Source organism: Apiospora aurea, assembly GCF_038362705.1.
Source record: "Apiospora aurea strain CBS 24483 chromosome Unknown utg000004l_segment0_segment0, whole genome shotgun sequence".
NCBI lineage: Eukaryota > Fungi > Ascomycota > Sordariomycetes > Amphisphaeriales > Apiosporaceae > Apiospora > Apiospora aurea.
Genome location: NW_027117391.1, coordinates 3390950 through 3412107, shown reverse-complemented (window position 1 = coordinate 3412107; position 21158 = coordinate 3390950). Strand labels below are relative to the sequence as shown.

The 21158-nt window shown below is 54.0% G+C and overlaps 6 protein-coding genes across 6 annotated transcripts; 4 read left to right on the top strand and 2 right to left on the bottom strand.

The window, feature by feature from the left end:
• Positions 1 to 37: 37 nt before the first annotated feature.
• Positions 38 to 1001, bottom strand: PG986_005854 (uncharacterized protein; the record flags this gene model as incomplete). The annotated part of the gene is made up of 2 exons (XM_066842076.1): positions 38 to 864; positions 920 to 1001. 2 exons carry the CDS (start codon positions 999 to 1001, stop codon positions 38 to 40), a joined length of 909 nt encoding a protein of 302 aa, XP_066701938.1.
• Positions 1002 to 2005: 1004 nt separating this feature from the next.
• PG986_005853 (uncharacterized protein) lies at positions 2006 to 3737 on the bottom strand (the record flags this gene model as incomplete). The annotated part of the gene is made up of 4 exons (XM_066842075.1): positions 2006 to 2165; positions 2223 to 2991; positions 3063 to 3576; positions 3633 to 3737. The coding sequence occupies 4 exons, from the start codon at positions 3735 to 3737 to the stop codon at positions 2006 to 2008; spliced, it is 1548 nt and encodes a 515-aa protein (XP_066701937.1).
• A 742-nt stretch (positions 3738 to 4479) lies between these two features.
• PG986_005852 (uncharacterized protein) lies at positions 4480 to 6138 on the top strand (the record flags this gene model as incomplete). Its single annotated transcript, XM_066842074.1, has 1 exon — positions 4480 to 6138. The coding sequence occupies one exon, from the start codon at positions 4480 to 4482 to the stop codon at positions 6136 to 6138; it is 1659 nt and encodes a 552-aa protein (XP_066701936.1).
• Positions 6139 to 7351: 1213 nt separating this feature from the next.
• Positions 7352 to 8720, top strand: PG986_005851 (FAD-linked oxidoreductase alt4; the record flags this gene model as incomplete). Its single annotated transcript, XM_066842073.1, has 3 exons — positions 7352 to 7499; positions 7583 to 8402; positions 8459 to 8720. 3 exons carry the CDS (start codon positions 7352 to 7354, stop codon positions 8718 to 8720), a joined length of 1230 nt encoding a protein of 409 aa, XP_066701935.1.
• Positions 8721 to 9738: 1018 nt separating this feature from the next.
• PG986_005850 (uncharacterized protein) lies at positions 9739 to 17553 on the top strand (the record flags this gene model as incomplete). The annotated part of the gene is made up of 3 exons (XM_066842072.1): positions 9739 to 10041; positions 10118 to 14183; positions 14291 to 17553. 3 exons carry the CDS (start codon positions 9739 to 9741, stop codon positions 17551 to 17553), a joined length of 7632 nt encoding a protein of 2543 aa, XP_066701934.1.
• Positions 17554 to 18783: 1230 nt separating this feature from the next.
• PG986_005849 (Cytochrome P450 monooxygenase alt3) lies at positions 18784 to 20358 on the top strand (the record flags this gene model as incomplete). Its single annotated transcript, XM_066842071.1, has 2 exons — positions 18784 to 20138; positions 20199 to 20358. The coding sequence occupies 2 exons, from the start codon at positions 18784 to 18786 to the stop codon at positions 20356 to 20358; spliced, it is 1515 nt and encodes a 504-aa protein (XP_066701933.1).
• Between the last annotated feature and the right edge of the window lie 800 nt (positions 20359 to 21158).

Sequence of the window (21158 nt, the reverse complement as noted above, 5' to 3'; positions counted from 1 at the left end):
CTTCCAGATTGACCAATGCCGAGGAGCACGGAGGACACTATTGCTTTGTAACGCACCGCGCGATCAATGGTTCCATCACTGACTTTGCGCGTTTCAAGCCATCAGCAACTGCATCCTGGTGTCCCCAGCTCCAGACAGCGAGGCCTACTGCTCCAGAACTCAAGATCCATGGGACGAGAGCTCGAAGTGTTTTCTTGCACATCGCCTTGAGGAACATGTCCTGCTTGGCTCTGACTCTCGCCACATGCTCTTTCCTTTTATTGGCCTGCGGGAACGGCATGTCTGGTACGGGTTTGCCCAGAAACTCGCATAGCGGTCCCCATCCTTGCTCGAGGTCATAGTTCAGAAGTCGCTCCTCAGGAACCGCAGCCCGGATCTCGGCGTAGTGTCTGTGGTACCGCATCTTCGCCTTGAGTCGCATTTCGGTCACGTTACGTGCGTTGTAGTATCCGAGCATGATCTTCCGGATCGTCAACCCGCCCGTAAGGTTCATGAGACGACCGAAGACATCGATGATCAGGTTCGCTCGCCATCCCCAGGTCGTGCTGAAGATCGACTCCTCCATGCTCTCATACCAGCTGTCAACATCACGCTCAACCAAGACGATCTTGGCGTCCGGGTACGCCTCAATGAGCGGGAGCGCAAAGAAGGAGCCCATATCCGTGACAGCCTCGCATTGCCCAAATACTTTGTCCCAGTCGGACCTCCCGAAGGGCTGTCCCTTATAGGACGGGATACTCGTGAAGAATGCGTCGCTGGCGCTAGAGAACACAGCCCAGTCATTTGGGTTGCTGATGGCCTGGATGCCATGATGCACGTTTTGATAACCGAGTATCGTGAGTGCTTGGGTGATGGAAGCGGAGCCTGACACAACTGTCAGTGTGTGTTTATGTTTACTTAGGTAAATGTGTGCGCTCACCTGTCCTTGTCATACCAAGGGACATCACCTGCATAGTTTTGACTATGCCTTGACCTGGCGCAGGGCCTGTGGTAGGTGCCATATTCAACGAAGACCCGAGAATTGCAGAATAGAACCACACGTCCAGAATGAGTACGTTGGAACAATGCTTGACAGGCTGGGTGACTACAGAGAGGTTTCACTGGATCGTGGCATCAGATCTAGCACAATCAGCAATGAAGCCATACCCCCTTAAGAGTTTAATGATATATCGGTGTCGCCGTTCTCGTTTCGCGAGCCATAGCGACATCCCTGCCATTGATTGTCAAGGAGCTACGAGCGATGATACCATGTTACTTTCTCTTCAAACCACGAAGCGGGCCGTCGTGGTGTGTTCCTTGCCCACGTGGGCAAGCAAATGGCTGGACTTTGTCCTGGCACAGGATGAACGTCATGGACCCCAGGGCTCTTGGATGTCTAAGCAGTCAGCTCGAACATATACGTCAAGGGCTACTCGAATATCAATTCTTGCTTCCACGTCCATACCGTTGGATGATACCTTGCTACCCCTGCAATGCCCTGAACAAGGGGATGCCTTGACAGCTGAAGGTTATCCGGTTTGGCTCCACGTTGATATCAAGCAAGCGAGCATGAGACCTTCCCTGCAGGTTCCTGCCACACCCATCTCTGTAATAAAACATGTTTAGACCGCTCTGCCCTTGGTGATGCGAGCATTCTAGACTTCGGGTATACATTCAGCCATTCGTTTCTTGTTGAACAGTGAATCCTCGTTTAGTCTTATGCCTCTATCTCGGTGGCCTCCAAAACCGTGTTTAGTCAAGGCAGGAAATTCGTCAATTGGCAGACAGATTAGTGTGTTACTATTGCATTCAATTAATTAATTCCATAAAATATCGCGAAATAGTGCTGTAATTCTGATTCACCACTAAAACTGTGACGTGCGATAGTAATATCCTTCGTAATAACGCACGAACTGTGTCTCGCCCCAGAAGTTGCGAGGTGCAATAGTAGAACCCGATTCCAAATCTCGTCTCGTTTGCTGGTTCATCGAGGGAAAACGTCCGCGCCAGGCACCTCGTATCCCAACTAGTTGGACCTGGGATGAAGCTGAATCATCAACGGGATCTTCTCCCAAACGAGATATGTCCCTTGCAAGTTCCACCAATCTAGATCGGGCTCGGCGAGCTCGAGGTCAAAATTATAGAGCATTTTGCACATCGTCAAGCGCATTTCGGCGTATGCCATCCTGGAGACCGTCAATCAGATACGTTGCAAACGAGGAACCAAGCGAATGCGAACTTACGATCTTCCAATGCACACTCGCTGGCCCATTGAGAACGGTTGAGCTGCGGCTCTGTCGTCGTTGGCGAACTCCGACCCGGGAGGTAACTCCAGGTAGCGCTCCGGGTGAAACTCGCGTGCGCGCTTGAAGTTGAGCTCCGATGTGCCGGCACTGAACTGGTTGACAGCAACGGCCATGCCGCCCTTCACCCATCTGCCGTCGATCTCCTGACCCTTGCCGGGAACTATGCGCGGCAGCGAGCCCGGTGTGGGTGGGTACATGCGCATGCCCTCCTCCAGGCAGGCATTGAGATACTTGCACTTCGCTGTGCCGACCATAGTGATCTCCTCATTTGACTTGAAAGTCTCGCGGATCTCCTTCTTCAATTTCTCAAGCTTGTCCGGATTGCGCAGCAAGAGATACGTGAGGCCGGACATGCCTCCCGCCGACGTTCCACTTCCCGCCACGATGAAGTTGCTCGCCAACATAACCAGTTCAATCTTGGACAGCTTCTCAACCGCAGGATCTGGATTGTCAAGTATATAGGCCATGAAATCTTTGCCTGGGTTCTCTGCGTTCATTCGGCGCTCGAGCTTTTGAGTCGTGAGCTGGATATGGCTTTTCCTCGACTTCGTTACATATGATTGCGAAAGAAGATTCAGCAGAGGGAAGACGCCATACCAAACCGCCAGCTGATAATACTTAATTGCCTTGGCTCGATCGAGAATAACCTGGATCCAAGGTTGCTCTGCGTTATCAAGAAATCCAGCTGGCTCACCAAATGCGAGGTCTGGGACAAGGATCAGTATGACGCAAAATAAAGGGGGAATTGTGTGAACTACACAGCGAGGCTAGACACACCTGATACAATGTCAAAAGCAACTATATTATACCAAGTTGTCATATCTACGGGCCCCTGCTTGGACTTTTCTGTAAGAATCTTGACGAGTTTGTTCGAATGAGCCTGGAGGTAATGCTCCTGTTCCCTCAACGCGCGCTCCGAGAACGCCGGGTTGATGGCCTTGCGCAACCTCAGATGGTTTTCCTGCGTTTCGGTCATCAATGAGGGGCGCCCGCCGATGCTCGTAGGGGCGATGCCTCGCCCGTCGAGAGCCTTCGCGAACTCCGGTGTACGCTGGCCATAGATCTTCTTCCAGGCCGAAGACGTGGTATACGATAGCTCATCAGGCGCAATGCGAACGACTGGTCCATACTGGTCATGAAGTTTCCGTATGCGCCAGGTGATCCTCCCTTTGAGGTTGGTGTAGTGCCATGGGATGCGTGAAATGGCCCAAAGCCGAGGTCCTGGGAAATTGCGCAATGGATGGAAGTACACGTTGTAGATGACCTTGACCAATATGATATGTGCCAATACCTGTCATAGGTGTTCAGTCTTTTAAAGGAAACTTGTTGGAATAGAAAACAACTTACAGCGATACCGAGGCCTCGAAAGACGTTACCGATGGTGAAGGGGGGCGATTCGGCTGCAAACGCCACCAGATGCTTTTTCTCGAGATATTTTAGCAAACCCGACATCTTGACGTGCGCATGAAGTCTTCCACCAAGTTCCTGCGGTTTGCTCTCACCAGCGCAGACAGATGCCAGAATTGGAACAATGTCGACTGCTGGTATTCATACGATAATTAGGCCATGGCTGGCTGGACCCACCAATGCCATTGTCGTCCTGAGCGAAGGGGACGTTTACACAGCTTCCATTGCTAAAGACAGTCCCGGGGTGCCCCAAGCCCATCTCTCACCCTAGTCCCTGCCTGAGCTCCATCGAGAATGCTAATCGAAGCAGTAGCCCTGTGGGATCTCAAGCGGAAAAGAAGCTGTTCATTGATTTCTCTTCTAGCGATTACTCCGGTTGTTCCTGGTGGAGCAATACCAGCATTGAGAGTCGATAGGATGTCATGTGCCGCGCACTTGTAGAACAAGGATCCTGGTACTACGAGGTTGCTAGGTTAAGAGGTTTTGGAAAACTCATTGCCCGGGTAGAGCCGGTCGTAGATCAGCCCAGGGGTTTCAACAATCGGCCAACCGCAAGCCTGATATTGAGCACGTTGTGCTCCCACTCTGCTTTGAGCTCTCAGCAGGGAATAGTTGGGGGAAGTCGACGCAGCTGCCCGCTGTGCTCGCTATGGTCCACATGCTCTGCTACTCTAGACAATGTGGGCTATTGCTGAAGAATGGAAGCGCGTGTCTCACGGAGTCGCAACATATTGCGGGCTGCTGGTCACCCAACAGCAACACCAGCATCAATTCATCACGAAGGACAATGGCGAATGAGATATCCGACCAAGAACATGGAGCTATAATTCACCTGACCTCGAGGTTCAACCGCTCCGAGTTGCTCATCGGCCTGGGAGCAGTCTTGGTTCTTGCACGGCTCGTCAACAGTTGCCTTATTCGACCATGGCGTTATCGGCTGAAGGCCCGCCGGCTTGGTTGCGGCATCGTTCCAACTGAACCAAGAAAATGGCCAATGGGCCTCGACATTGTCCGAAACGGCCTAATGGCGGATCGAGACCAGAGAATGCCTGAATATGTCACGGCACGGTTTGCTGCGATGGGCCGCTATACGTGGCGTATGGATGTTCTGGGCAGCTCGAATTTCATCACTGCCGAGCCGCGAAATATCCAAGCGATCTTGGCCACGCAGTTTGACGACTTCAAGCTGGGCGATGTCCGCACGACTAATCTGAAGTTATTCCTCGGTCGCAGCATCTTCGCAGTCGATGGTCCGGCGTGGAACAGCTCTCGGGAGGTTATGCGGCCCCTGTTCACTAGGGAGAATGTGTCCAACGTGCGACTACTTGAAGGACACTTCCAGAGCATGATGAGGTGCCTCTTGGAATCATCCGAGGGGGTTCCTTCTAGCTCACGGGACAATCACGGGCGGACTTGGACAGCACCCGCCAGTCTCGCGGCACTTCTCCCAAGGTTCACCTTAGACTCGGCTTCTGAGTACTTCCTCGGCCAGAGCGCACACTCTCTGGAGTCCAGGCTTCGTGGCGAGAAGAAGGAGGATCTGAACTGGGCCTTGGAGCAAATGATTCCTCTGCTGCGCATGCGGCTTACTCTCAGGGGGCTCTACTGGATTTACGGAAACAAGGAGTTGCGGCATATTGCCGCCGTTATGCGCCAGTTCACCAACGACGCAATGGACAAGGCGGATGCCACGGCCCGCTCAGGAGAAAACTGGGCCAAATATGACTTTCTTGATACACTGCGAGCCAGATGCGCAGATCGCGATGAGGTCAGCGAGCAAGTCCTGGGCCTTCTTGCTGCGGGAACCGATACAACTGCGGCGCTGACGGGTTGGGTCTTCTACTCGCTAATCCGAAATCCGCGAGTGTTTGCCAAGCTCCGCGAGGTCGTTATTCAACACTTCGGCACATCTTTCACTGAAAGCAGCACTGGAGGCAGCGTCACTTTCGAAAAGCTGAAGAACTGCACCTACTTGCAGCACGTGTTGAATGAGACGCTTCGTCGTCACTCGGTCGTCCCATTGAACAGCCGATGCGCCAAGCGAGACACGACGCTCCCGACGGGCGGCGGCCCAGATGGGACACAGCCCGTGTTCGTGCCTGCCGGTACCGAGTTCAATTTCAGTACGCACGTACTACACCGCAGGCGGGATCTCTGGGGTCCTGACGCAGATGAGTTTGTGCCGGAACGGTGGGAGAAGCGTAGGCCAGGGGTCTTCCACTACGTCCCCTTCAATGGTGGACCGCGCATCTGCATCGGGCAGCAGTTTGCCCTGACGGAGGCCGGGTTCGTGGTCGTCCGCATGCTTCAGGAGTTTGACGCCATAGAGGGCCTGGACCTGGACAACTCCTCCAGGGACTACAGTAACTTTGGCATTACGTGTGCACCGGGGAGCTCGATCGATAGACACGAGGGTGTCCTGTGTCGCCTCAGACTTGCTAAGTGAAAAAGACCGCAGGGTCCGGGTACGCAATGCGCTGAATGACAGAGATTCGACGACCGGGATTGGTTGAATTCTCATACCACGTGTTCCTGTATGTCTTACTGGTACCGGCGGGCTGGTATATTTCCGTTTAGGAGCGTAGCACGATTACCTCACCAGCAGAACGCCACTCCACAAACACAGTACTGCCAACTCCTCCCACGAATCAGAAAAAAGTGATTACCCCCTCTGATCGAACAGACAGATCGACTTGGTTACTCCACTAGACAGCCTAGCCCTTTGAATTACATAGGAGCGTACACTATCCACCGTTGGCTCGATTGGCAGCCGTGTCGGCCTGTCGCCGACATCCTACATGAGTATCGTGTGCTACGGCAGCCAGGAGACCTTGCAGAAAAAAAAAGAAAAAAAAAACAAGTACCCGAGGCGGTGAAAATTAAGGTTTACAATATTTGCTCAGCTAACTACTTACTTACCCATGATCCTGGATGGCCTCTATTCCTCGTATTCTGTCTCCTACGAGATGAGGACTTGACAACACGTGGGCTTGGCACCCCCGAAACTAGGCATTCGCATCAGTCGACCTTTGGTGAAGATAGTGTCCAGTCCGATGGATCCCAGGTCAAAACAAGCTATTGTTGTTCATAGAACGTTTCGCTTATCGGTTCTACGCATATGACGATCCACCCTCTTTGTCAGGGGTCCCCATGCCAAGCATTTACCCCGGCATGCAGAAGGCACAGGCATCGAAGTCCCGAAAACGGGGTCGAGTTGAAGTGTGAATCTGGCCAGCTATTGGCGATGTGGTTGTGTCTGAGGGGGTCGAGTAGCTGGGCCTCGCCAATTTGCTTTTGTTATACCATACCACCACTTGGCCACGGGCGCTACACACTGAATGCTCTCGGGGATGGATACTCACCACGAACTCGCGTCTCGCCTTTCGCCAAGTGCGAGCTTATGCTATCCTGGCTCTGAAGGCTTTGGTGCATCAAACCTCAGATTCACCGAGTATGAACGTCCGGTACATACTGATCCCTTTCACTGTCGACTTATTTCTGGCAAAAACAAGTCATTCGCTAACCCTGGCGGTGTTAGACTTACACCGCTGTAGTCCAGCCCGGCTGCATCGAGGATGTCGTGGAGACCGTCAAGTATGCGACGGGGGAAAAACATCCCGTTTTCCCCTCGCGCAGGCCATCATGCGGTGACTTCAACCATGAGGCACTTGCAAAATGGCATCTTGATTGACATGAGGACTCTGAACGGGTTGACCTTTGACGAAGAGGGCCGGACGGTTACTGTAGGGGGTGGCGTCATCACCGACAACTTTGTCAAATTTATACACAAGGTGGGCATGGAAGTGAGTAAGTGAGAAGCTCCAACCGTGGGTATCATGAAACCTATCTGATTAGCGCACATCAAGATGTGGGATCTTGTCCAACCACAGGTGTCATGGGCGTGGCTCTAGGAGCTGGTCTAGGTCGACTTCAAGGGAAGTATGGCTTCTTGCACGATAACATGGTATCCTGTAAGCTTGTTCTCGCGGACGGTTCTCTCGTCGTAGCTTCAGAAAAGGAGAACGCGGACCTGTTTTGGGCACTTCGCGGGGCTGGCCACAACTTTGGAGTTGCGGTTGAGGCAACCTTCCACGTGCACAAGCAATCCAATCGGGGTATCCATTACACCTGGGACCTGGAGTACGAGATCGAGCAGTGTGATGAAGTGTTCAGCACCTTGAACGAGGTTACTGAGACCATGCCGAAAGACTTGGCTATCTTCGTCTTGTGGATGAGAAGGAGCACAGAGGGCAAACAGGTAAGAGCTTCACAAACTCTGTTGAGCCATCCAACTGACGATTCGCGAATGAAGCATATGATTCTGGTAAACCTCGTGTGGTCCGGGGCAGAGGCTGAAGCAGACCCTTGGATCGCAAGGTTTGAGGTGATAAAGCCAGTCCTTCACTCGGGCAAGGTGGCAGTAGAGTGGCCCGAACTGCCTTGGACCACTTACAAAGGCTACAACAAGTTCCTGAGCATGCCTGAGGTCTGGACGATCGCGCCTTACAAGATGATGAGCGCGGCATGTGTCAAAAAGTTCAACCTCAAGACCACCAGGGAGTTCTTCGAAAGTGTGAAGGCCAAAAACATCGAATTCACTGGTAAAGGTACATTTGGCGCCATGTTCGAGTGTCTGCCGCACCATAGGGTCAGAGAGATCCCTGACGACGCCACAGCCTTCCCCTGGCGCACTTCGTCCGACCACTTCTTGTAAGTCTCTAACATCAAGTTCCAATTATCACGAAATGCTAACGACTTTTCCAAAGAATGTTAATGGCAACGCCTATGAAGCTGCAAGATCGGGAAGAGTTTGAGAAGCATCTCGATGGATGGAAGAGCAGGTTCATTGAGACCTCTGGCTACGGCGAGCTTCATCAATACGTGAACTACGGGAACACTACGTCGACCATGAAGGATCCACTAGAAGCCCTCTACGGAGAGCCATGGAGGCTTGAGAAGTTGAGGGGTCTCAAGAAGCGATATGATCCCAATAACGTATTCAGGTGGTACCAGCCCCTGATCGAGTAGGTAGAGAGCCGTAGCATACATACTCTGCCATTGATTACTTACTACATGTTACCTCCAACATGTAATTCCGTTCCCGTCGTCATATACAACTGCAATTCTACTGCTCAAGATGTTAGACCACTCAGCGTATTATTGACGTACGATTTTGAAACCCGGTCGACTACCGAAATGGCACACAGTGGCCGCCCCGTATCCGACATAGCCAGGATACCTGTCGGCAACAGAAAAACTGTATCTAGTACTTCAAAATGGGATCGTCAATAAGTCGGTGTAGTTTTATGAGGTTACAAGGCGTTCTTCTCGCCCCGTACGATCCACTCCTGTATCGAAAACGGGGCTCCTCTCGGCATATGGCGACAGAGCTCTGGATGCAGGGGAGTACCCAGCCATCAGCAGAAGTCGGGGGTCACACAATACAGCAACATCTGGGTTCCTCGCCGATTGCCAACGAAAGCTTCTCGAAACGTGGTCAATCATCATGATGGTACTGGTCAGTCGGTCTCTCAAGAGAGGACTGGACCCGTGCATGATATTTCAGCTCCGGGGCCACACACGTGGAGAAGGGGGTTCGCGCCTTGTACCCTGCTTTTCAGCTGTGTCTCTCAGCCCATGCTCCGGTCTGCTTACTACCCAATGTCTATATATGTATATGTCTAGATCCGAAAGAGTAGGATTGTCGCATCTAGATCGCAAGTTGAGTAGCCCCAAGCGAGTCATGGGGTAACGACTACGACGACACGGGCGAGGATGCTAGGGTGAAGGCTGTTGAAGAAGACCGCAGGACTTTTCGAATGGGCGGTAAAAAGCGTCTAGAACTGAATCAACTGGGCACGTGTGTATGGTTTCAGCTTTTAGGTAGACTGGTGATATAGGTGTGGTATCTCGCCATAGCCTCAGGCTCGTTCAGATATCTTGAATGAAAACTCATACGTCTTACGGCTCCTTGATACCCCCCATTAGCCACCTTTTTGGCGGCTGCTTTGCTATTAAGCCGTCACATTCATCTGTACAACAAGATATGCCTTTCATACACGAGCCGGTCGGGGCCACGCCTCAGGCCAAGCCCATCGCTGTCATCGGCATTGCTCTCAGGGCACCCGGTGATGGCTCAGACCCAGAGAAGTTCTGGAATATGCTGCTCGAGGGCCGATCGGCCCGGAGTGAAATACCCAAGGAGAGATATAACGTGGATGGATTCTATCACCCGCACGGTGATCGTCTCGGATCGATCCAGCAGAGACACGCACATTTTTTGAAGCAAGACTTCAAGGTGTTTGACGCCCCTTTCTTCTCGGTGACGCCAAAGGAGGCGAAGGCGATGGTGAGTAATCTGTGTCGAAGTTTCCAGCGTCATTCCATTTCAAATTACTAGCCCAATATGACTAATACTTTGACAGGATCCCACTCACCGCATGTTACTGGAAACAACTTATGAGGGACTAGAAAATGCTGGCTTGCGGTTACAGGCTGTTGCTGGAACGAAAACGTCCTGTTATATTGGCACATTCACGGCCGATTTTCCTTCACTGCAGGCGCGGGACAATGAAGGTCCATCCATTTACCACGCCACCGGAACGTCGGCTTCTCTGGCATCGAACCGGCTATCCTGGTTCTACGACCTGAAGGGGCCGAGTATGACCATTGACACGGCATGCTCGTCCAGTCTGACGGCCTTCCATCTCGGCTGCCAAAGCATCCGGACAGGAGAGGCCGAGATGTCGATTATTGCTGGCGCCAACCTGATGTTCGGCCCAGACATGTCCATCTTGCTCGGCGCCGCTAAGATTCTTTCGCCCGAGGGCAAGTCAAAGATGTGGGACGCCAATGCCGATGGTTTCGCTCGGGGCGAGGGAATTGGGGTCTTGATCCTCAAGCCTCTGAACGCGGCCCTTCGTGACGGCGACACCATCCGCTCTGTCGTCCTCGCTACGGCGGCGAATGAGGATGGCTGGACACCTGGTATCTCCCTACCAAACAGCGAGGCCCAGCAGGAGCTCATCCGGTCGGCATATGCCCAGGCCGGCGTTGATCCCGCGACTTGCGCATACGTGGAGTGCCACGGCACAGGAACACAGGCTGGCGACCCGCTTGAAGCTAGGGCAATTTTCAACACGATCGGCTCGAACAGGACAACCAACCTATACGCCGGTTCAGTAAAAACGAATATTGGCCATCTCGAGGGTGCCGCTGGTGTCGCAGGCGTCATCAAGGCTTCCCTCGTTGTTGAGCGAGGCTTGGTTCCTCGAAACCTATGGTTCGAGAAGCTGAACGATCAGATCTCTCTTCCAGACCATGTTAAGATTCCTCTTGACACCATGGAATGGCCCCATCAGGGCCCTCGCCGCGCCAGCATCAACTCTTTCGGGTTTGGTGGTGCAAATGCCCACGTTATTCTTGAGGACGCTGCCTCGTATCTCGCACGAACAGGTCAGACTGGGCGCCACTTCACAAGTCCCAGCTTAATCACCAACGGCGTCAACGGTCATTCCAACGGCACCAATGGCACCGACGGCACTTCAAAAGAGGACACCAAATCCAAGATCTTCGTACTTTCTTCGAATGATGCCGATGGTGTCGCTCGCCAGGTCGAGAGCCTGCAGTCCTATCTTTCTACCAAGTCCGATTCCAAGTCTGCAGATCTGATGGACAACCTGGCATATACTTTGAGTTCTAAGCGGACTGTGCTTCCGTGGAAAAGCTTCGCCATTGCATCTAGCCGTGAGACCCTGCAGAAGAGCCTTGAGAATGTCCCCGCTGTGGTCCGGTCCTCCAACTCTGCCGTGCCCAAGGTTGCATTCGTCTTCACTGGACAAGGTTCTCAGTGGTGGGCTATGGGACAAGGACTTTCTGTGTACAGGGCATTCCGGGAAAGCATGACCTACTCACAGGAAGTTCTTACAGCTCTTGATTGCCCTTGGAACCTGGAAGAAGAGCTCAGCCGATCTGAAACCGACTGCAAACTTCGCCTGACCGAGTATAGTCAGCCTGCCTGTACCGCTCTGCAAGTTGCTCTCGTCCAACTGTTGCGGTCATGGGGTGTCCAGCCTGTCGCTGTTGTAGGACATTCCAGTGGTGAGATTGCTGCCGCTTACACGGCCGGTTTCATCTCCCACGAGGCGGCCGTCAAGATTGCTTGGCTGCGAGGCCATGTTTCTTCAACCGTTTCCAGGAACGGCGGTATGATCGCGATCAATGCATCGGCCGAGACCATCGAGGAGCGGCTCAACGCCCTAACGCAGGGCAGGGCAGTGGTCGCTTGCATGAACAGCCCCAGATCCTGCACAGTATCTGGCGACAAGTCCGCCATTGACGAACTGCACGATTCTCTTAAGAAGGATGAGGTACTTTGCACCAAGCTTCCCATGGATGTTGCATACCACTCTTTCCACATGGAGGCAGCACGGCAACAATATGAGAAGGCACTGGCGGGTATACCTCACGAGGCCCCCGAGACAGCATTACCTATGTTCTCTTCTGTCACAGGAAAATTAGTTACCCCTGAAGATATGAAGCCATCATACTGGATTGACAACCTGGTTTCGCCAGTCAACTTCACTGCTGCGACGCGGGCTCTGCTACACCACACACAGGGCAAGATCCGCAGCCATGATCGTACAGCTTTCGCCAGCGTCTTTGTTGAGCTTGGCCCTCACTCTGCCCTGAGGGCCTACCTTCTCGATATCTTCAAGGCCGAGGACCGATTTGTCGACCTGGCGTACGCAAGTGTGCTGAGAAGGAAGGTTAACGGCATCGATACAGCTCTCCAGGCAGCTGGCGAGCTCTGGACCAAGGGATGCCAAATCGACTTGAACCTCGTGAACGAAGCAGCCGAGGACGTGAAGATGCTGGTGGATTTGCCACCCTATGCCTGGGACCACAGCCCCAGTCGCAGCTTCTGGGAAGAACCATACCTCAGCAGGGAGTACAGACAGCGTCCGAAGCCTCGTACCGACCTGCTTGGATACCGGGTGCCAGGAGTGCCTGATCCCACGTGGCGCAACTTCCTCCGCTGCAATGAGAACCCGTGGATCAGAGAACACAAGGTTCAAGGAGGCATCCTTTATCCTGGTGTCGGCATTGTCATCATGGCCATTGAAGCTGCGAAGGAAATCGCGGACATCAACGAGGAGATCTATGGATATGAGCTCCGTGACGTCGCCATAACCACGGCGCTTCGTGTCCCTGACACAGGGAAGGGCGTCGAGGTCCAGGTCCAGCTTCACCCGCGTCGCACTGGTACCAAGGCAGGACCCTCGTCTTCCCTGAACGAATTCACGGTTTCTTCCTGGTCTGAAGAGACAAGGGAGTGGACCGTGCATGCCCGAGGTCTGATTTCCTTGACTTACAAGTCATCGCTTTCCCCTTCCATGCAGAAGGAGCTTGAGCTAGAGTCAGCAGCCAAGAAGCAAGCTCTTCTGGACGCACGGGCGACGTGCCAAAGGCCAGCCCGAAGCTTTCTCTACGATCAAGTTGAGACCATTGGCATGCTGTATGGCCCTACATTCCGAAACATGACGGAACTATTCGCCGGACCGGACTCAAGCTACGGTATCATCAGCATACCCGACACCAAGAGCGTCATGCCTTGTCAATTCGAGTACCCATTTGTTGTTCATCCGGCAACACTCGATTCTATCCTTCATCTTCTGTTTCCGTGCATTACTGGAGAAGAGGAGTCGCTCTCCGAAGCGGTAGTACCCTTCTTCTTTGACCGCGTCTTCATCTCATCCAAGATGCCAACAACCCCGAGCACCAAGCTACAAGGGCACTGCACCGCCAAGAAGACCAGCTACACGACCTGGACCTCTGCGATTAATGTCTGCGAAAACGACGATGAGCCCCTTATTATCATGGAGGGCGTTGGGCTCGCATCCATCGGCGGTGGTGACAGTACTGTAGTCACCCAGGAATCTCGAGCCTCCTGTTTCGGACAGAACTGGCACGAGGATGTTGATCTGCTGCAGCCCAAACAGATCAAAGAGATTGTGTACAGCCGCACGCTGAAGAGCAAAGACGACGAAACCGTCCTCGATAAGCTGGAGTACGTCTGCCTGTACCACATTCATCGTTGCCTCGACTGGTTCAAGAGCGAGGGCAAGGACTTCGTCCCCGAGTCTGGGTTCTGGAAATCGTACGTCGAATGGATGCATGACACGATCAAGGATTTCCCGCCGCTGGCCGAGGACCCTGCTGAGGTTCAGGCGGAGCTTGAGAGGTGCCGGGACGCCATTGTGCACTCGCCCAGTGGAGGCATCACGGTGCAGATGGTGGATAGAATCGGAGAGAACCTGCCCAAGATCTTCATGCGTGAAGTCGAGCCTCTTCAGATCATGACGGAAGGTGATTTGCTGTACACTTTCTACAGGGGCGCTTTCGGAACTTCCTTCAACACGAATGTCGCCGAGTACGTCGGCCTCATTGCCGACAAGTCTCCCGGTTTGTCAATCTTGGAAATCGGTGCTGGTGAGTAACTATCGATGTTCCTTTCTGGTTCTAGAATCGACTATGTTTCTCCAAAAGACGAACATGTTACTACTTGAGACATAAATGCTGACGCTGATGTTCCATAGGTACTGGTGGTACTACTTATCACGTCCTTGAGCGCCTTCGCAACCCAGATGGCTCTTCTAAAGCTGCAAAATACTTCTTCTCTGACATTTCCCCTGGCTTCCTTGCCAAGGCCGCGGAGCGTTTCAACACCGACGCATCCATAATGCAGTTCGGTACTTGTAATATCGAGGAGCTGCCGGAAGAGCAAGGCTTCGCCCCTGAAAGTTTTGACCTCATAGTGTGCGCCAATGTGTTGCACGCCACGAAGAGCATTCAGGCGACACTGGACCACTGCAAGTCACTGCTGAAGCCGGGTGGTAGACTCGTACTTTCAGAAGTGACGATCAAGCGCATTTTCAGTGGCTTCATCATGGGGCCTCTGCCAGGCTGGTGGCTCGGCGAAGCCGATGGTCGACTCGGCGGCCCGCTCCTGGATGTGCCGGAGTGGCACACGGCCCTGATCGAGGCCGGGTTCTCCGGCGTAGACATGGACGTTCGCGGAGACCGTGAAGAATCTAAGGAGCCGGTTTCTTTAATCATCTCCACCAAGCCCGTCAGCACAATCTCCAAGACTGCGAGCCAGTTCCTGGTCATTGGCGCCGCTACCCCTGAGTCTGATAAGCTTAGTGCTGCTATCGCAGGGACTATCAAGAACGCGGGCAAGAGTGTTGACACCATAAATTGGGGTCAGATCACGAAAGACGCCGTGAGCGGCAAATACTGCATCTGTCTGGCTGAATGGGAGTCACCGATGCTCGCGGAGCTCACAGATGGCAACTGGAATAAACTGCGTCACGTTGTGTTGGGCTCGGCTGGTACTCTGTGGATCACGGGCGGAGCTGCCATGGACACCCAGGAGCCTCTTAAGTCGCTGATGGTTGGCCTTGCCCGGGCCATCCGAAACGAGGATGCAGGTGTTCTGCTTGCCACGCTTGACTTGGAGCCCGCCAGCTCAATTGACGTGGAGCAGGCTCCTGATGCCGTACTGAAGGTAGCGTTGGAGCATAGCCGCGGCGAGACCACTGATGGCGAGTTTGCCGCGCGTGGTCGCTGTGTCTACATTCCGCGCGTGGAAAGGATTCCCAATGTGGACTCGTCCCTTAGAAAATACGAGGCCAAGGGTGACCCTGAGCCTACTTCCTTCACTGGTTGCGGCCGACCTCTTAAGTTGACCATTAAGACCCCTGGCTTGCTCGACACCTTCCGATGGATCGAGGACGAACTTTACTACGAGCCGATGCCCGAGGACTGGATCGAGGTCAAGGTCAAGGCTGTCGGTCTCAACTTCAAGGACGTACTCGTCGCGCTGGGTAACCTTGCAGAATACAAACTGGGTGTTGATGTGTCTGGTGTCGTCACCCGCGTTGGATCCGCAGTCAAGGATCTTAAGCCTGGTGACAAGGTCATGACCGCTTCCTGCGACACATTTGCCACTTTCGTTCGTTTCCCCGCCAAGGGCGCGATCGCTATTCCGGAGGGCATGGGTTTCGAAGAGGCCGCATCAATGCCCCTTATCTTCCTCACTGCCTACTATGCTCTGGTTACGGCCGGTCAACTGGTCAAGGGAGAGAAGGCTCTCATTCACGCAGCTGCCGGAGGTGTTGGCCAAGCGGCCATTCAGATTGCTCAAAGTATCGGGGCGGAGATTTTCGCAACTGTCGGTCCCGAGGAGAAGAAGCAGCTCCTCATCGACCAGTACGGTATACCCGAGGACCACATCTTCAGCAGCCGTGACACCAGCTTCTACAAGGGAATCATGCGTGCTACCAACGGAGAAGGCGTTGATACCGTTTTGAATTCCCTTGCTGGCGAGGCCCTGCGTCTCTCGTGGCATTGCTTGACCAAGTTCGGTCGCTTTTTGGAAATCGGAAAGGCCGATCTTTTCGCCAACACGGGCTTGGATATGAAGCCCTTCTTGGACAACAAGAGCTACATGGGCATAAACCTCCTCGACTTTGAAAACAATGTGACTCCCCGGGCAGTCAAGCTATGGGGAGAGACTGCCAAACTGATTCATGATGGCTCTCTCAAGCCCGTTCAGCCAATCCAAAGGTTCACTATGCGTGACGTGGAGCAAGCGTTCCGATACATGCAGACTGGAAAACACATGGGCAAGGTCGTCATTAGCGTTGATGATGCAGACATAGTCCCCGCCGTACCGCGAACACCAAAGGTCGGGATCACAGCCGATGCCACTTACGTGGTGGCTGGTCTGGGCGGCATCTGTCGCGAGATCGGTCGATGGCTGGCAGAAAAGGGCGCCAAGCACCTTGTTTTACTCTCGCGGTCGGCGGCTAGCAGCGAGGAGAACAAAGCCTACGCCGCTGACCTCGAGAAGGCCTATGACACCAAGACTTATGCCTTCGACTGCAACGTGGCAGACAAATCAGCGCTCCAGTCTGTCCTCGATCAGATCCAACACCTTCCCCCTATTCGCGGTTGCGTGACGGGTGCCATGGTGCTGCACGACACGCTGTTTGACAAGATGACAGCTGCCCACGTTCGCACCACCGTCGGCCCTAAGGTCCACGGAACCTGGAACCTGCATGAGCTCCTTCCGCGCGATCTCGACTTCTTCGTGATGCTCAGCTCGTTGGCAGGTGTTATGGGCCATCGTGGACAAGGCAATTACGGCGCCGGCAACATCTTCCAGGACTACTTCGCAAGCTACCGCCGCAACCAGGGTCTACGCGCCATGACCATCGACATCGGATACCTACTCAGCGTGGGCTTCGTGGCCGAGCACGACGAGTACGTCGACCACGTCAAGGCCATGGGTCTCAAGGTGATGCGCAACTCGGACCTGCACGGTCTCTTGTCGACGGCCGTCGAGGGCTCCGACGCCCATCCGGCCCAGATCATGTGCGGACTGCCCTTCAACGAGCACGACGATGCATGGTACTGGATCCAGGACGGCCGCTTCGCCGCTCTGCGCAACCTTGCCGCGGACGCGTCGGCTGGAGGCTCGGCGACAATCTCGCTGCGCGAGGAGCTCTCACGCTGTGGTCGTGTGGATGAAGATTCCATCGACTTGATTACGGCGGCGATGGTCCAGCGCTTGGCCAAGCTGATGATGATGCCCGAGGCCGATATCGACGCCGCTAGACCCCTCAGCGCCTATGGTGTCGACAGTCTGGTCGCTGTAGAGGTTAGAAACTGGGTGGCGCGCGAGGTGGCTGTTGAGGTGTCTGTGTTTGACCTGATGGCCAATATCCCTATGAGGCAATTGGCTGGAGACTTGGCGCGAAAGAGCTCTCTGCTGAACCAGGAGTCTGAGGCGTAGATCTGGATATTTTGGCAATGCCTGGATGAGTTTCACGTATATATTATGTACTTTGCTTTTTGCTGTATCTGATTACTGGCATCACTTTGGTTTATATTTAGCCAGTCTTCAGAGGGTAAACTGTCTGGTCTGGCTAAACATGCTGCATAATTCTGCTCTAAACTCTTGTGATCAACCTCATGATTCTCCTGGCACAGCATGTGAGAATCTTCAGGACGCTATTTTATGGAAGAGCGATGGTCGTCGTGATGGTAAGCTGCAAAGAGCCACGCCGCCTGGGAGTTGATCGGGCATATTCACTGAAATGTAAGCAAAGTCGATCGTAAGGTGCTGCTGTATAGGCCTGCGGTCGCACGCCGGAAAAAGAGGGGAGAAGCCCTAGAGTACGATGGGAGATGGAGAAGGTTTCATACGAGATCCATATGGGGGTTGCCATAGGAGCATTCCCTCGACATAATACCAACCAGTTTTGGCCGTGAGACCGAAAGCTTGTCAGGACAGGGGTCGGTGAACCCCTCTCCCGTAGGAAAGCTTGAATTGCGGGCTTGGTGGGTAGACGGGGGCTGCTGATCGCTGCCCTTTGATAAGACCCTGCGTTTTTCTCGACCTGTCGATGGAGCACGTGGCTCACGATCCAGGGTCGACATACCCCTACCCCTGACTTGGGTTAGAGGCGGGCCAAGTACCACCTATGATCTTCAAAGCTTCTATGACGATGGGTTGTTATAAGATGGAAGAAAGGAAGGAAGCATGGCGTTTGGGTCTGGCAAAAACAAACCAGCAAGTATAGGGTGAGTGATCCATCGTGGGGGGGGCTTGTGTCTTTGCGACCCTTCTTTAGGGTACCATTCGAATGATACCCAAGTAGACACCAGAATTGTTGTCTTGATACGACCCTGTGTGATACATAGTAAAGTCTAAAAACGAACTACCGTGGTCGCGATACATGCGGTGTACCGTTTCTGGCCATGTTGGTGACGTTTGCTGCCTTGGAATGGGGGGGAGATCCCAGCCAGTTTCTCAAGCTCGCTTGCCTCTGCTGCGACTGCCGGATGCCTCACGACCAGCGTCTTTGTCGATTATCCCACGTAAGTATCACTTATCCCATCTGCGTTTTGATTATGCCACCTGATTTCCCACCGTCGTGCCTGTTGATCCCTTTAAAACCGTCCAGTAACTCAAGCGTTCGTGTAGAAAGTAACGGCCGCTGCCCGCAGGCACTCCGTCGAAATGCTTCTCAGCGACTTGCCCCTTCTCTCGGTCACCCGAGTGGTCGCAGGACTTTTAGTCCTGCTCGCCCTCTACTTCCTCACCCGCGCCCTCTACAACGTCTTCCTGCACCCTCTGCGCGCCTACCCAGGCCCCAAGCTCTGGGCAGCATCACGGCTCCCCTGGGTTCTCGCCAGCTTGCGCGGCGAGCTAGCGTGGTCCCTCCTGGCGCTGCACGAGCGGTACGGCCCCGTGGTGCGCATCGCGCCCGACGAGCTGTCGTACACGGGCACGGGGGACTCGTGGAAGACCATCTACGGCCGCCGGGGCCCCAACGAGTTCACCAAGTGCCTCGACGGCCGCGCCATCGCGGGGCCCAACATCCGCGCCGCGGCCGCCGACGGCATCATCAGCGCACCCCACGAGAAGCACGCGAGGCTCCGCCGCGCCGTGGCCCCGGCCTTTTCCGAACGCGCGCTGCGCGAGCAGGAGGGCTTCCTGCAGCTGTACACGGGGAAGCTGATGGAGCAGCTGCGCCGGTGCTGTCGGGATGGGGCCCGCGGCCCGCAGGACATGCAGCGTTGGTACAGCCTGTTCGCGTTCGACGTCATGTCCGACCTGGCTTTCGGGCAAGCGGTGGGCTGTCTGGACAACGTGGACCAGCCGTGGCTGCAGGTGCTCGGGGCGCGAACCAAATCGATCGTCTGGTATCAGGTCCTCATCTACTACAGCCTGGACCGGTGGGCGAAATATTTCGCGCCGGCGTCTCTTATGGCAGCCCGGCACAAGCACATGGCCATGACAAACCAAAAGGTGCAGGCCCGCGTGCAGCAGAAGGAGGACCGCAAGGACTTCATCAGCTACCTCTTGCAGAACAAGGCGGAGACCCTGACGAACAGGGAATTGGTCATGATGGCGTCCTCGTTCATCGTCGCCGGTAGCGGGACCTCCTCGGCCGCCCTTGCAGGTATCACGTATTTCCTCTGCAAAAGCCCAGACAAGTATCATCAGTTATGCGACGAGATCCGGTCTGCTTTCACATCCGAGGCGGACATCACACTCGAGTCCACGGGCCGGCTGGCCTACTTGAAAGCCGTCATCGAAGAGGGCCTGCGCCTCTACCCGCCAAGTCCGAGCACCTTCCCGAGGTTCGTGCCGGGAAAGGGCGAGGAGATTGAGGGCAAATGGGTCCCCGGCGGAACAGCAGTGGGCGTACATCAGTTCTCAGCGGGCCGCAGTTCCATCAATTTCCAAGACGCCAAAGCCTTCATCCCGGAACGCTGGCTGTCGCTTTCGGAAAGCTCAAAGTTCGCCAACGATAACCGAGCCGCAATGCAGCCATTTTCGTACGGGCCTCGGAACCGCATCGGGGTAAAGTAAGTTGAGACGTCATTCCCGTCATCGCTCAGCCCTTTTTGCTAACATGGCGCACACAGTATGGCTTATGCCGAGATGAGGCTGGTCTTGGCCCGCTTGCTGTGGAATTTCGATATCGAACTATCGGACGATCAGTGGATGAAGAGGCAAAAAACGTGGCTGGTGTGGCATAAAATCCCGTTGCTGATCAACGTAAAATCGATAAAGGCCGGGTATTAGGTGATCTAGGCTCCGAGGGATGGCAAGAATCCATTGAAAGAGCGCAATCGGCAAACTCGTCCCGTACTGTGCAGAGCTGTGAAACTTGGATTGAATCCTCTCGACGTCAGTGTTGCTCGTCAGGAGGTTTCCTTTGCGCAAGCCAAGTTTGCCGGCACTTGGCATTGGGTAATAGAAACTCTAGTTTGTGGAACGAAATATCAACATGTCTCACTGCGTAGTGAAAAAAAAACATGAGTGAATTATGTCCTGTACCGACTTGGACGATATTTTGATTTCGAATGGAGAAAAGAAAGTAAAGTAAAGATGAGTTCATTCGAGGTACAGGGGAATAAAAGGCCGCCCGGGTTTTGGTGCTTCGTGGAGACGATGCGATAGATTTGCGGGTGCGTAACCCGGTTCATCCCAACCATCCCACCGATGCCGCTTTCCGGGGAAGTGGATCGGGGACCACGCGGCATACTAGACGCGGAAAGCTTTTTTAGAAAAAAACGATGATGGCGTCATACTTCAGATGATGCGCAGTTGTGCGGCGAAGTCTCAGTCATGTAGGAGAAAAGTTCGGTGAGCAAGTATAATAGAAGGCCACCGGTGCCCACTCCGTGGATACTGACTTTCTGTCATGTCATGAAAACGTAATGCTCCATCCTCTTACCAACTACACCACCCTGTTTGCACCTGCACTTCGAAGCATCAGCATCCCAGCAGCATTCTACCGCCCCACGACGACGACGAGACCCTTGTGCCCAAGGACGAGTAGTCGCAGATCATACAAAGCAGCAGCAGGCCCCACCGACAAG